Genomic DNA, 15476 nt, shown 5'->3' with positions numbered 1-15476 from the left:
TTTTTCACCTGTTCTTTTCACTGATGGAATTTGTCAAAGCTAGTCAAAGCAGAATTGCAGAAAATTAGTATTTACCTGTGTTGCAATACCTAGATGCGATCATATCAATTACACATAATCACCACATGCAGTGTTTGGGGATGGGCACGCAAACAAAAACTAGGAAGCAGAAACAGATCCAAGGCAGCAATGGAGAAACGTCAGGCCCAACTTTCTGGATGGGACCCTGAGGCCAGCTCCGCAAAGGGGCTGTTCTGCAGAGCACCACGGCAAGCCTGTCCCAGGGGGTGGCCCAGGCCAGCTGTCCTTGGAGCTGGTCTGTCACTGCGCCATCACCCAGGCTGTGAAGCAAAGGGGGCAGAGCTGAATTGGGGCATCAACGCCCTGCTACGCTGGGCCTGGGTCCCAGGAGCACAGAAGAGCAACAGCAGACACAGAGACAGGGCACAAGGGGAGCTGAGAGCAACAGCGAGAGCTCCGGTGCTCTTCCACCCAACACCTCCCAACAGCACTTCACAGTGCAGTGCAAAATCCCTGGCAAAACAGAGCTCACCTGGAATCACGTGTCTAGGAAGGGCATTCAGTACCCTTCCACTTCTCAGCCTTCACAAATATCACTACCTCATCTTCCTTTTTTTTTTTTTTTTTAATGTGTCTCCTTAACCCAATTAGCTTCCAAGAAACATGGTTAATGGAAAGAATCTGTATGACACACACACCTATCTGATAGAAAGGGACTATCCCTTCCAAGGGCAGGGCAGCTGGGCAGCTTTGAGATGCTTTAGATTTAGAGTCCTTGCTCACAGGAGGTGGTGAGAGGCCAGGGACTTGTCTTTACAGACATCAGCTCACTGCTGCAAGCTCCTGCCATCCTCCCAAAGAAAAGCCAGGCTCGCTCCATCTTTAGAAATCAGAAGGTACAAATTGTTTGTTTACCACGTCTCACTTCACACCTAGTTGGCCTAAGTGCTGCCTTAGCTCTTTCCTTCTACAAGGTCACTTTTGAAGTGGTTTTCTTCCTTAAGCCCTTTGAAATTCCGTGCAAGTCACACCAAGATAGATTTTAGTTAGAAAGACTTTGGATGGGACGCTTGGTCTCCTCCTTTGGCTAATGGAAGCCTTGCCCAGTACATCAAATACAAAGCCTAATTTTAAGAAAACAAACCAACAACAAAACACATCGCTGATGATTTCTGATGACAGTATTGATTTTTTTCTAGTTTCTCTGCATTTTGAGAGGGGATTTTTTTTGTTGTTGTTGCTGCTTTATTTATTTTATTAGAGTAAATGACATATTTCCAAAGGCTTGAAAAGAGCATCTTTTAGCTGACAATTGAACTGAACATTAAATGAAATCTGCAAAGCCATTTTTCCCATGCACAGTCAAAAGCTGACAGACAGGGAAGCACAGAGTGCATAAAAAAAAAACACAAGCAAGCTGAGGCAGAAAGTGTAAAACAGTCATCCTGAATCAGCTCTGAGCTGCTCTAATGGAATTAGGGTCACCCTGACAGAAACACAGTCAGATCACAGAGAAAATTTGATAATTTCTTACTGCAGTCTGTAAAAGCAGGGGAGGATTTGAAAGTGCTTTCTGCCAAATTAGCACTTCTGTATCGACCGCTCACGCACATGTGCCCCTTCCTGCTCACCTTCTCCTCCGGGCACCTCACCGGAGAGGCCCTGAGACCACCAGTCCCGTCCTGCTCGCGGGGAGGAACCCAGAGAGCACCTCTTTCCTGACACGGTGCCGTGTGTTTAACCTTCGGGTGCCCCTTCGATCCCTCAGTGCCGACATTACTCTCAGCTCCCGTGAACTCCATTCCAGGAGAGCTGTTGCAGCGCACGCCCGGCGCTAATTCCGCTACGCAATACATATTCAATCTGTTTCATCTCAGGCGTTAACGTCTTGCTATCTGCCAGCTGCCTAATTGTCAGGAAGCTCCAGCAGCAAGGCTGAAATGTGTTGTGACAACAACAGCGACAAAGCCCAGGCCGGGAAGGTAGGGAAGCCCAGGTTCTGCCTGGAAGCACCCGAGCAGCGCGGCACACTGCGCTCAGAGGCAGCTCCCTGCCCTCAGCCCTCGCCACCCCTACAGAAGGGATGTTGCAGACTGACCCCAGGAATGCAAACGCAGAGATAACCCTGCTCCCATTATCACATTACTTTTAATAGGAGAAATCTAAGTGCTTTGCAGATCAGGAGCCCAGCCATCTTTCTGCTGCTTCCTAGCAGTGCCGCAATGGGGATGAGGCAGAATCACAGCGAAATCCCAAGAACAACCATATCACATCAGGGATCTATCCAGACAAGTAAACTGTCTTTGACTGGGGCCAACAACATGCTATGGGGACAACAAAAATGAAGAAGGTGCATATGGGCGTGCTTCTTTCTCAACCTCTCTTTCTAGCTTTTGCAGTAAGCTCCAGCGTGCAGGAGTTTACCACAGCTCCCCCTCACCCTTCATTTCTCCACAGTGCCATATTCACTACCGTATTCTGCCCACCTCCATTACTGATGGCAGGACATGAAACACACAGGGTTTGGGGATGATATTTCTTTCCTCCCCTTACAGGGATGCAGAGCAGGTGCTTCACACACTCCCAGACACTGAGAGAGTCGGTGGCAAGAGTCAGTGGGGCAAGAGAAACTATTAATTGCCAAAATACACAGAGCAAGACTTGCCATCCAGGAAACCCTCAGTTAACCTGCAGTGACTGCAACGGTTAAAAGGTCACTGGCCTCCAGATTTGCCTTGCAGATTAGGTACAAGTAATTCAGAGCTGGTCTGCACTAGAGAAAAAAGCATACATACTGATATGTTTGCTTCTCGAGACAGAAGTGTTGCACATCTGAGACACCAATATTTGGATCTGGGCCTGTGAAACAGAGCCAATTTTCTTCAATTCAAGCACACTGAAAGTATTCCACAAAACTGGCAAACCATTCTACTGCAGATTATCCTTAGGCCAAGAACCATCCTAGGACACCTCAAACTCCACCAGCTTGTGCATAGCTGACGGAATGATGTTTTTATTCTTTGCAGGGGCCAGGATAAAGATTATGAACCTTGGAGAATTTTTTCACACTCCAGAACATTAAACACATAATTTTCTGTGCCAGACTCCAAAATGGGCTACAACGTGTAGACATAAAATAATCTGAATAAATGTCTTCCAGCAGCATCAGCAGCCAGGGGAGAAAGCTGAAGGAGGAGACAGCTGCTGCCCCCAGTTTAATTAGGCATCTCAGACTTACACAGATTACACAGTAATCTGCTGCCTGTACAAACCACCCTTGGTGGTGGCAAAAATAGTGAATTTGTATCTTTCTTCACATCAATCTTCAATTTTTTCTCCAATTTCTCTAAATTTACCCCTTCCCTTTTAGTCAAGGACGTTGAAGAACCCCAGTCCATTGCTGTTTTTACGTTCAGCCATGCTCCTACTGGCATGGAGACCTTCTTCAACTTTCATGAAATCACATCTTAATTATAAGCCTGGTGACAAAGAAAAGCCAGAGGGAGAAGCAGATGGTTGGTGGCAGCTCAGGAGGTGCATCATGGTCACCTCCCGGCTCCAACTGAAGCATCCCTTGGGCCCTGGATGCTTTCAAAGGCACTGAGTATTCACAGCTGCCACAGAGCCTGCAATGAATGTGTGAACATTTGGCACTCTGAAAAAAATGAATCCTCCAAAACCATTGTATGTTAATGCACAGAAGCACTCAACAACGTGCAGACATGGGCAGAATTAACCAAAGCACCACAGCAGCTCATGATGGGCTGTCCATCAGGATGGGCAAATCCTACTGAGTTATTTTCAGTAGTCCACCATTAGCCAGCTTTCTCCTCTTGTCTGCCCACAGCAGCCTTTTATGCACAACTTTCTCCTTGCTCTGGACAGAGCAAATCCAAGCCTGTGAGAGCAGCTCTGTTAAGGCTCTCAGAGTCCCAGGCATGGGCACAGCAACTTAAAGCATCACCACAAGAAACGTTTGACTCCAATTCTACCAAAATACAGGTGTAGGAGAGCTACTCCAGAAGGTAAAAATCTGCATCCTTTCCCAGCACCTCTCAGTCACCCACTGACTTAGGAGAGATGTCTCAGTATCGTACAAATTAAGAGCTGGTAAAAGAACAAAAAGTAATGGGGATTACTGCAACCCCAATACTTCTCTCTTCCTTCATCCCCCTACTTTCTTTACTCTTCTGTACATATTAGAAATCAAATTGTCAGGTTTTTATCTTGCAGCTACTACAAAAGCTCATCCAGCACTTGAATAAATGCTATCAGCCTTTTTAGTTCTACTTGTGCCCTTTCACACACAATCTACCTGCATTGCACATATTGGAAAATAAGAAATTAGGAGGGCTGTTCCTTATTCCTCAGTATTTCCAGTACGCACCCAGAAGACTCGGTATTTGTTGAAAGAAAATTTGCAATGCATTCAGGCCTTTCAATAATGAGCGTTACTTACTGTCAGCTCCTGCTAAAGGCAGCATCAAGCAGCACAGGATGACTGCTGGCACTGTGAGTACTGAGACGCAGAAGTTAGGCACCATATTCCAAAGTAGAGCAAGTCCTCTTCAGTCTGAGGCAAGTGGTCAGCACATCCAGTGTTACAGACACAGACTTACTCCTGCAAAACAAGAGAGGGAAAAAAAGGAAAGTGATCAAATATGATGCACAGATTAACCACTGATATTCCAAACTAAATTGTAAGGTCACAATAAATATACTAATAGAGCTGTTAAGTGAAATTTAACTATCTTTCCTGCTTGAGCAGCATATCAGGACAATGGTACCCCACAGCCCAGTAAGTTGTTTGTTTAAGGGTCATGAGCCATAAAAGCATCACCATCTTCAAGTCTGTCTTCAGGTCCAGGCTGTATTATGGCCTATTAAAAAAAATCCTTTAGTTATTGTTATCCATGTTTGTACAAATAGCTCTGAAGGTGCATGTTACAAGAAACAGAGTCTTAAGCTCACGTAACTCTTCTTCATTCATCTGCCCAAGAGAGAAGTGCTTGATTGCATACATAGGGTGGTTTGCAGTCAACTACATTAAACTTAGCTGGGCCCATTCAGCTAGGCTGGTGTACCAGAGCATCCTTTTGCTGCAGCAGCTGTATCTGCATCTCAGATGGGTCCAAACAGGAGCTGAACTGAGTCATCTCTCAGTTCACAGGGCTACTGGGGATGCCAGGAGAAAGTAATTGAGAAATATGCCTTTGAAGAGACGGTTTACCCAAAGCAAAGAGCTAAACTTTGTCCTCCCTAGAAGGGAGAGGACTGACTTAAAAGGACCAAACGCCCCTTCTCCAAAACCAAGCCAATAATCTTTGCAATTGGCTCAACTTGTACATCTGCCTGGATATAGAAACACAGGACATTCCGTGAAACCCAACCAGAAAGACAGGTATTTAAGAAGAATGCAATTTCTGTGTATCTGTGTCCTTTATCTTTTCATGAGAATATACTCAATTTACCTCGAGGATAAGAATCCAAGGTTTGCCAGTTAAGACAGATTTTAAAGGAGCCAGCAAGCCCCATTCACTCAAAGCGACAACATTTAACAGGGACAGTGGCTCACTCAGTGTTGGCATCTCAACGCAAGCTCAAGAGTCACTCAAAGGTCAGTGAGTTTCTCCTTTGCTAAGCTGCAAGAATTATCAAAAGTTACCAATAGAGCACTAATAGTGAAAAATCTCACCCTGAAATATATTTCACCTTGAAACGTATTTCAAGCGTATGTCCATGCGTGCACAAACTGTACATAGCATGACCCACCACTCTCTTTGCATTAGCTGAGATTTCAGAAGTATATTTAAGATTGCTCTAACAAAGATATTTGCATATTTTCCTCTTTTTTTTTTTTTTGGAAGAGGATGATTTTTTTTTTTTTTATTTTCCCTGAGAACCACAGAACTTTTGATGGAGGCAAGTATCACATATTACGAACATGTTTACTTCTGACAGAAGCATAGCGTTCAAAGAAAGCCAGCAATGACAGTGTTCAGGGAAATCCACACGAAATCTCAAGAGAATCTACCTAGGCAAATATTTACATTGCACCATACTAACAAACAGCAGATCATGATTCTTCTCCATTCTGTTACTGTATTTGCACAGTAAATCTTTTCACACGTTATAATATCACACAATACAAAGAAATCTTTATTTATGCAATGTCTTCTACAGCCAAGACATCTGAAAATACTTTACAAAATAACCTAGTTCTAACCTAGATGCAGGGAGAATACTGATCATCTTATCCTGCTTTTATTATCTCAATGAAAAAAATAAATCCAAGTGAGCTCAGCAGCAAGACTTTGAATACCGAAGAAGAGGCTCTTCGGATCAGCCACACTGGGTTCTCTGTTCGTCTCCAGCCTCCATATTCTCCTTTGTCCCTTGCCAAAGAATTACTAAAAGCACCATTAATATGTCTTAGGCTGCAGAGAGAGAGAGCTGTGTCTCTGTAACTACATCAGCTCTATTTCCAACAGGAAATTCGGTTCAGTCCCCGAGCAGTTTGCCCAGTGTCAGCCAGCTCTCCAGATACGGCACGCAGGGGAATGGGAAGAAGTGCCCGGACTAAGAGTGAAGATTATCTCTCTACATTCTCTATGTGCGGCGCTAATTTGTACAGTTTGGAGAAGGAAACCCGCTGAAGCACACTTTGAGCAGCATTACATCTGGGAACACCCAACAGCAGCCAGAATCTTAAGAGGTTACTGTTCCTGTGGAAAAAAAACACTGAGGGTTGAAATTATTGTGTCAAAACTAACGATGTGTGTCACACTCTCTCAGGTTAGGACAGCGAACGAGTTTTACAGGTGGTGCTGGAAACATCTTAGGTATGTATCGGACCAGATTGGGGATGGATAGCTTTCAGAGAGCTTTTCCTCTTTCATTCACTTCCATTAACAACAAAAGTGCCTGATCTAATGGTGTATCTCGAGTGCAGATTGCTCAGAAGTCATGTGAATGGCACCTCCACAGCCCTCATTCAGGAGCAACTCTCGGGAACACAAAAACCTCAGCTGAAGAATAGGTCTCTTGATTTCTGTCGTCTTTCAGCAAACAACATCAAGTTCACTCCCATCTCCAGCTTGACAGATTCATAACTTTCCTCTCAAGCCCATGAGATACATACAACGTGCATCATGCAAAGCTGATCAATTGGCAGTTACTTTACCAGATGCTTTATAGACTTCATCTTTTTGCAACTGTTTAGTTGCTACAATAATTTACCATCTGGTGGAAAAGCCAGATTTCCCTATGCAAGACTGCTGTTCTATCCCTCCAAAGTGAATGCAGCACCTTTGGCCCTTAACGGGAACAATCTTCTCCATTTCCTCTTTCCACGGCTGCTCTGTCTATGGAAAAGTTGTCTACATACAATATTTAAAGCCCTTTAAATTGGAATGTTTTAAAATTTTATAAATCTGAGTAGCTGTCATTCTCTTTTGAAATTGAAAATATGAAAAAACGTCTCTCCAAGTGGTTCAGCAGCGAGGTGCTCTCCCCCAGCAGGACGGCCCCACGCTCAAAGCAAGGTGACGGGGCGCGAGCTGAAGCCCAATTAACCCTGAGAAGGCCGGCGGTGCTCTGACAGCTCTGAACAGTCACCTCGAACAAAGCTGTAGGTTTCCCTCCCCTGGGGCAGAAAGGCAGCGTGAGAAGGAAAATAGCTATAAACCAAGTAATGCTGGTAGGTTTTGGTAATCAGCTAAACAGACGATACAGGATCAGTATTGCTTCAGCAGAATAAAGTCCAATAGCAAACAATCAGCCAATGTTCTTAAGACTCCATTTCTTTTGCCCTGACAACCTCACGCCCTTCAAGCTGCTCTCCTCTGCATCTGGAATTATCTCCTGTGCACCAGGCGACCTCAAGTCTCTTCCTTTGAAGGCCTCCTTTAATCTCACTGCTTTGACTAGCATCCCACAACTAATATTGCATCCGAGCCCAGACACTGTAGAAAAAGATCTTTCAAAAAATACACGTACATTCTCACTGCTACTTCTGCAGCTGGTCCTGGCAATATTGTAAGCCCTAGACCATGCAACCCAAAAGGAGGCTGCAGCTAAGCATTCCAGATGGTTTTGTAAAAACATCTGAGTTTAGCAAGCTAAACTCCATCCTCTGCTCCCAACTCAAAGTTAGCACTACCAAGCGCTAGTCTGGCAGGAAACTAGAAAGCTGGAAAACAAAACAACAACAAAAAAAAGCAAATCTGATTTAAATATAGCTGATTTTGCTGTGGGGCAGGTGGATGGAAAAGAGGAGGTCCTGAGAACATTTTTGAAACCTATATGGTTTGATTCTTTCAGACAAGCAGAAAAAGCTGGACTCATTTAAAACAGAGCCAAGAACACCAACAGCTCATATGGTACTAGGAAATTCTGGCAATGAGCACGTCCCATAGGAGACTGCAAAGAGATTAGAAAAAGCAGTCAACTTTAAAGAGTCAAGAGGAGTTTCAAACCAGCGCTGAATAGCTCGTGTCCTCTATGAACTCTCCTGGAAAATAAACTGAACTGAAGCAAGTGTCACGTGGGTCACTAGCCGTGAATGGCATGGTGAAGAAAAGCATCCCCAAAGCAAGCAAGCCTGCTCCAAAAGAGGGACAAAAACATTGTATTAAAATGGCTTTTTATTTTAAGCTACTTTGCAACCCTAAGTATCTAACGAGTCAGCCCAAAAAACGTTCCCTGCAGGAATCCCTGCACATCCAGGGGACTGCCAGGTTCCATTTCGTGTCTGACTACTGACACTGCCATTTGCTGGAGACATGTAAGAGTCTCCAGAAACTCACAGGACAGGAAGGTAAGCCCAGTGCATAAGCAACGACCTTGTCTGACCTGGAGACAGAGAAACATCTTCTCATAAAGGAGCATGAATCAATTGCATTTGCTTTTCAAGTTGGGAACTTCTTAAGTGTTCTCAGCTTGAGCCCAAGGATGAAACGTCAGAAGATACCAACTGGATGCCAGCCAGGTGCTAGTGAAGGAAGGGCTAAAACTGTATCAGCTTCTCCCAACTGCACCACAGGCACAAAATAAAAGCCAAATCTAGTTGTCTTTCTGGACACCTAGCTGCAACTCTGTGTTTTACACAAATACCCTGAAGGGCAATCCGTGCTTCAGAGGGACCCGATCACCGCACTATTCCGAGGTGTCACCCAAAGGAGGCTAATCAGGGCCTGACCGAGCAAGGAGGGGCCACGTGCCACACAGAGACAGCTATTTATTCCATTAAAAATGAGCACAATAATTGGCTACAGCTCAGCTGCTTCGTTCTGTATCTAACACCTCAGCTGTGCTCTGAATGAGGAGGAGGAAAGCCATGAGACACCGTATAATTCAAGATCATATTGCACACATTAGAAGTTGTAGAAGCGCAGTTACACACGAGTTAATGACTTCTGAATGTTTCACTTCACTACATTAGTATTCCTTTAGCATAGATTTCTTTGTGCTTTTCTGCAAGAAATATAATATAAAGAGACTTGGGGAGTACAGCAATATGGCCAAAAAAGACAAAATGAGTCTCATTTCACTCCAAACTCCCACATGCAGGGAAAGTATTAGAGAAATACAGTGGGGAGATATATGGAAGATGGCAACACTAACATAGGTTTGGGGAAGAACTTCGTATGAACTTGCAATACAGCAAAATGGCCAAAAGTTAAAGCAACCACTGCACGAGCAAAGGTATCGCACCTCCAGGACCCAGGTGAGGGCAGGCCTGGAGCATCAGGCCGCAGGCTCTCAAACCATCTGGAGAGAAGGGATGAGCAAAGCAATCCGAGAACTGGGAAGGATAAAAATCTCTGTCAAGTCACAAGCGCTAGACAGACTGGCTAAGCAAGATGGGGATTTGATAACCATCTGTAAGTACATGAAGGATACAAACACCAAGAAAGGAGTGGAGGAGTATAATTAGCCACGGGCATACAACTGTGAGTAATGGAATGAGACAGAGCAAAAGAAAGTGTATGTTGAATATTCTCAGTAAACTCTCCAAAGAAAAAAAATAGGAGAGAGGATAAACCCCAGCAGGAAAATCTTTCATCATTTGTTTCAATGGAAATTAAAAATGGGATGGAAAAAACACAAACCAAAACAAACAAAAAACCACACACACAAAATACCCCACAACACGGGAAAAAATATCCTGAGCACTGACAGATCAGTGGGGGGGAATACACCCAACAGCAATAAACAACTCAGTAATACTTTGAAAGGTTCTCCTTCCTTATCTTGGCAAAGTATTAAAGAAAGTGTGAAGACTTAGCAACGAGCTGGCCCAGCTGCAGACCTCTGCGATGCTGAACACACAAACACAAACCTGACCCCCCCGAGAGGAGCAGAGGGAAGGACGACGCCAGGATTCACGCACAGCTTGGACACTCCTGGCCGCCTCATTAGCCACATTTGCTTCTGAAGTTATTAATTTCTGAAGGTGTCACTGCCTGCAGACAATCCTAGATTAAAAGGTTGTGTTGTTTTTTCCACTGAAACAAGGATTATGAAGGGCCCTGTTAAAGAACTGGAGCGATAAGTCAAAACGTCCACTTAAAAGATAGATCAGCCTTGAGTCTCAGGAGCCCAGCCATCACTCACGCTGAGCACTAAATACAGATCGCTGTAGATCACCCTACCCAAGTGCAGAGGTTCCTAATGCCTGCTGTAAAGTCTCCTTAAAAGCAGGTAACTGCTGCACGCATATCACCCTTTCAGCAGAGCCCTTACTGTGTTCATGGAACAGACCCAACTGCACAACCAGAGGCACGGACCAAAGATCCAGAGCAGTGGAAACCCTGCAGAAATTATAAACAAAAAATCAGCTATTCCTTAGCTATCGCCAAATCCACTAAGGTGGAGGAATGTACTCCTGTATCAGCCACTCCCCCAAAGCGAGAATTCCTGCATTTGCTCTACAAAAGACTACACACACGACAACAACGTACGCTTAATACAAATGACCACATAATTACAGGCTTATGTTCAGCACAATGGAAAACAGCGCAATGGTTAAAATCACACGGTACCAAGTCCTCTCCTCTAAACCCCAGCTCCTTGGCATCCAGTTTCGCACACCCAGGACGTACAAACAAGGTTTTAAACTAAAGAGAAGAGAGCTGAGAACCACTGCCCTTCTGGGCCTGCTGCTTGCAAGACACTGCAGTTGATCGCTGTTTGCTGGACAGCTGTGGCTCTGATGCATTCCTGCAACGCTGAGCCCACCAGCTCCACGTCTCTCAGACTGCCAGGAACAGGCAATGCTGATCGGACAGAAGGTCCTGGGAGCACCAACACTGCTCTACCCAAACCAGCAAGAACGCAAGCGATGGCTCAGATGAGGGATAAGCTGTCCTTCGAGCATTCGCATGGTGCCTGCTGTCTTCAGACCAAACTAAACTCTAAATCAATCCTAATTCAAACAAAATCGTTTTCTTATTTGTAACAATGCTTTTACTCCATCCACACATCTACTCAGCCTCTTTTGAGGCCTCAGTGTAGAAATTTTTCAGGGCCCTTCTGGACTGTGAACAAACCGTAGCCCATTCTCTCTTTGCTTCTCAGGAATTTACATTTCAAGCAGCTACAAGAACAGTTTTCATTTGCAGAATCCATGAAAGTCAGACCTTAGGAGCACATGAGCTTTCATGTATTTTATTTCCTCAATTTTTGCTTCAACCACAGAAGAAGGTATATAAAGAACTTGTATCTGAAAGAGTGGCTCTTTTTAATGAAAAATCCCTTACATTTGCTGTAAATTCAGTTACGTTTTTATATAATGTAGCACACTACCTGGGTATGCTCAGTTAATACTTTCAGATTAATAGCTTATTCCAAAACTGCTTTTGCCAAGACCTCAATTTCTGAAATTTGCTTATCTTTTATATTTAGAAAGACTGGGCATGGTACTTGTACTAAGTCCTCCATTACATTTTTAGCAGTTAAAAATTGATGCACAGAACTCCCTTTTTAGCAGTACCTTTTCTTCCTTAATTGCTGTCTTTAACCTCCCATCATCCGGTAAGCCCAATTTTCACACAAGACAATGGACACTGATTTGGCTAAATAATTTATCTTCTATGTATAGATGTTGTAGTTCTTCAAAGCGCACCTTGGATCTTTCAGTTTCCCTTTTATGCTCGTTATGCTTTATACTCTCTACTACCAATACGTGGGGGTTGGATTTCCAAATTTTGAAGTGTTCCAGCTCAAACAGCTCCTCAAACCTGCCATCGAGCTAGTGTGAATTATTCCCAGCCTTGCTAATTTAACTGCTTTTTCCAGCTTGCTTTCTAATGCTCCATTATTGCTTTCAAACCACATCAAGGAACCGTTGCACTATTTTCTCCACTTCTTCTCTGCTCTTACCTTCTCCCATTTTAATTTCAGGGATGCTTTGAGTAACTTGTTCACTTTCTTTAAAGTTCTTTCTGGAGTTCAGCGTCACTCTCACATTTTGATCCTCTGCTTGGCCCCTCCGAGCCCACTGAGTACTCATACACTACGTGCACCGGTCACGGTCGCTCAGGAAGATGTACACAAGGATCCCCCACACAACTAACCTCACTGACTCGGATTAACAGCAGCTTGACAAACGCATGGGTGGTTAGATAATGCCAAGTGACTACCTGTGTCCAGGGCTATCTCAAGCCAGGCTGTGGGAAGTGTGCGTGTGCTGGCGCTGAAACCTCCACCCCTCAGCCACTGCCGTATGTGGCAATGCAGAAAGGCCCTACTGCTCTGATCCTGCTAACGGAGACGACAATCCTCCTCCACAGGTCCACCAAGCTCCCGCAAAGCAGCCTCGCTAGCCGTGGCTACCGCCAGCACTGCTGCATCAGACCGGACCCACATCCAGCCAGCCCCAAATTCCAGCTGCAGCCTCGTCCAGCAGCTCCTAGGACAGCGCAGGAGAGAGCAGCGGGCTGCCACAGGGCAGGTGTGTGTCTTCCCAATGCCATCACTCAGTAGACAACCTATGCCCTACTGGAGGCTTTATATACCCAATTAAACTTTCTGTAATTCTCATCTTGTAAAACTATGAACATTTCCAACGCTAGATTTTGGAGTTATTCTCTCCTAAAGGGTTTTGAAGTTAATTATATCTTAGTTGCTATTACTGTCTCCACCACAGATACTGCTTGAACCCCATTATTGTGTGTATTACTGAAGGCTAAAATAAGAATAGCTGCTGCTTTGGTGTGCTCTAGAGCTAGTCTTTCCAAGAAACTGCTTCCCTAACCTTTGCCCAAACGTTATATATGCTCAGTTTATATGCAGGTAGTTAACATAGCCCAGTAGGGTAAATGGGCTTATTAGATTTATTAAACTGAATTCTCTCTGTGCAGAACGCCCCCAGCATCCTGCAGTCCTCTGGCTCTGGAGGCATCTGTGTGTTACCATGGAAGACGGCACCCAGAAATTCCCTTTGCAACTAATAAGCAGCAACTATGAAAGCAAAAGTTTCATGCAATTGTGTTCTGTATGAAAAATGAAAGCTGTTTTTGTAACCTATAAAGAAACAGAGATGCAATCAAGCTTATTACAGTAAGATGCTAAATTTATGATTATTCTTCCCCCGCCACCCAGGCCCCCTTGCTTTGCTCTGGCAAAAGAAAACACCCTCTGAGGTAGCATATACTACATAATGCTCAAGCCATGCTTAAGGGATGTAAATAAAAATCTAGTCCTAGGTGTAATATAATGTTTAAGATGAAGAAACTGAAGGTCTGTAAATTAAGAAATCCTGAATTAATGGTGAGAAGTGGGTCTTAACTCTGACTCAGTCCGAAAGTACAATTTCTCTCCTTCAGCACCAGTTTGAGCTGGAAATTAAAATTCAGATTTCTTGAATCCCATTCTGCACAGTAATGCACACAGAATATCTCCACATCAGATTCTGCATCACTCAGATTTGCCACTGTGTGTTGTAAAGAGTGTGATGGAAGCAAATCAATTAATACATGTTACAAGTCATCTTTGTTTGGCAGATCATGGCAACAGACTTCCAAGTTCCTTAATGGCTACAGGGACCTGAGCAACAGCTGCATCAACACTGCAGCAAATCCACGCTTTTACACTTCAACCTTAACTTGGGTATCCAAAAGAAAGAAAGAAACAAACCAAAACACCTCTACTTCCAGAAGGTGGGTTTTTTTTTTTTTTGAGTTTTTTTGTGTTTTTTTTGGTCATTTTTTTTTTGTTGTTGTTTTTAAGTAATCTCATTTTGAAAGTTTCATCTTCCCCAAATTTTGAGAGCATTTCCTCTGTATCCCAATTAGATCTTCCAGTTCCCCTTTACACTCTTCACCAGGGGAGTGGTCCCATGCAAACAGTCTAAGTTGAGATAAACCTGAATTCTAATAAAAAAACAACCTGGAAAAAAAAAAAAAAGATGTACCTCCAAAAGCCTGCCCTTTTGTAATGGAGACTTCTGCCAACAGCAGATTGAAAGACCTTTGCAAAGGTAAGACAACCCATATGCTGCCTGCACGAACTTCACGGCTTTACTTTTGAAATTATCCACTCTTCCCTTCCAGGCCCCAGTCTGTACACAACCTTCAGAAAGAAGATATACATAATGTGAAGCTTCTTGGAAAGCCATTCCGTAAAACCTAAGGAAAGAAAATTACTGCTACTTGTTTTCTCAATCCATTCATACTGAAGTGCATGCTTGGAGCCCCTGAAATCTGATTCAATGTACGTTTTACAGTACTTATGAGGAAAGCTATTTTAATTTTGTTAGTTGCCAGGACATAAAATCCCGAAGGCAAAAACAGAACAGATCTTAAAGGGGAACGATGTTACCTAGCTTGATGAAAAACAAAGGAAAGGTTAAGCAGGACCTGGTTAAGCAGGACTCCAAGGGAAGGAAGCAGCTCCCGCACGCGGCTGAGGGGGCTGACGGCACAAGAGGCAGCACCTTGCTCATCACATCCAAACACACCGAATTAACAGCGGCACAGAGCAGCTCCTCAGCTGCCAGCAGGCGAGGGCTCTGAGGCCCTTAGCGACGTTCGAGGAGCGTGCTCCAAGTTTTCGGCATTTACTTTGGGATTCGCGGTGTCGCCAGATGTCCAGGCCTTTTCTTACCTGCAGACTAATGCATCAAAGTGGTTCTGATGATGTTCCCTCTGAAGGTTCATCTGCTCGGAGACCACGGCTCTGTGTACACTGCCCAGTCCATTAGTTACGCTGGACCTGAGCCAGGCATGACCATAGGGGCGGTTTTACCGAATTAGCTGGAGCACGTAATACAGTTCCTGCGCCAGGTCTGTGTTTTAGTCTGGCTACTGGAAGGCAGGACAAAGACATCCTCGAAATGTTTTGAATCAACTTGAATTGCCAGCCTGCCCTCACACTCGCACAGCACTTTGCACTGCATTAACTAAGGTGGTTATGATCCAGTAATAACATCATCCAAAACAGAATAGATTTTC

General features: G+C 44.2%; 1 protein-coding gene across 13 annotated transcripts in view; it reads right to left on the bottom strand.

Moving 5' to 3' along the window:
• PTPRF (protein tyrosine phosphatase receptor type F) overlaps window positions 1-15476 on the bottom strand; it is a 371288-nt gene that overhangs the window by 233691 nt on the left and 122121 nt on the right. For all 13 annotated transcript variants that reach the window (XM_067001289.1, XM_067001291.1, XM_067001288.1 and 10 more), the window contains one exon: window positions 4481-4642. In XM_067001289.1, the coding sequence (XP_066857390.1) occupies window positions 4481-4565 (85 nt within the window). In that variant the 5' untranslated portion in view covers window positions 4566-4642. The remainder of the gene's footprint in view (window positions 1-4480; window positions 4643-15476) is intronic.

The sequence above is a fragment of the Anser cygnoides genome, chromosome 8, assembly GCF_040182565.1.
Source record: "Anser cygnoides isolate HZ-2024a breed goose chromosome 8, Taihu_goose_T2T_genome, whole genome shotgun sequence".
In the NCBI taxonomy this organism is placed as follows: domain Eukaryota; kingdom Metazoa; phylum Chordata; class Aves; order Anseriformes; family Anatidae; genus Anser; species Anser cygnoides.
This window is presented reverse-complemented; position numbering and strand designations above follow the sequence as displayed.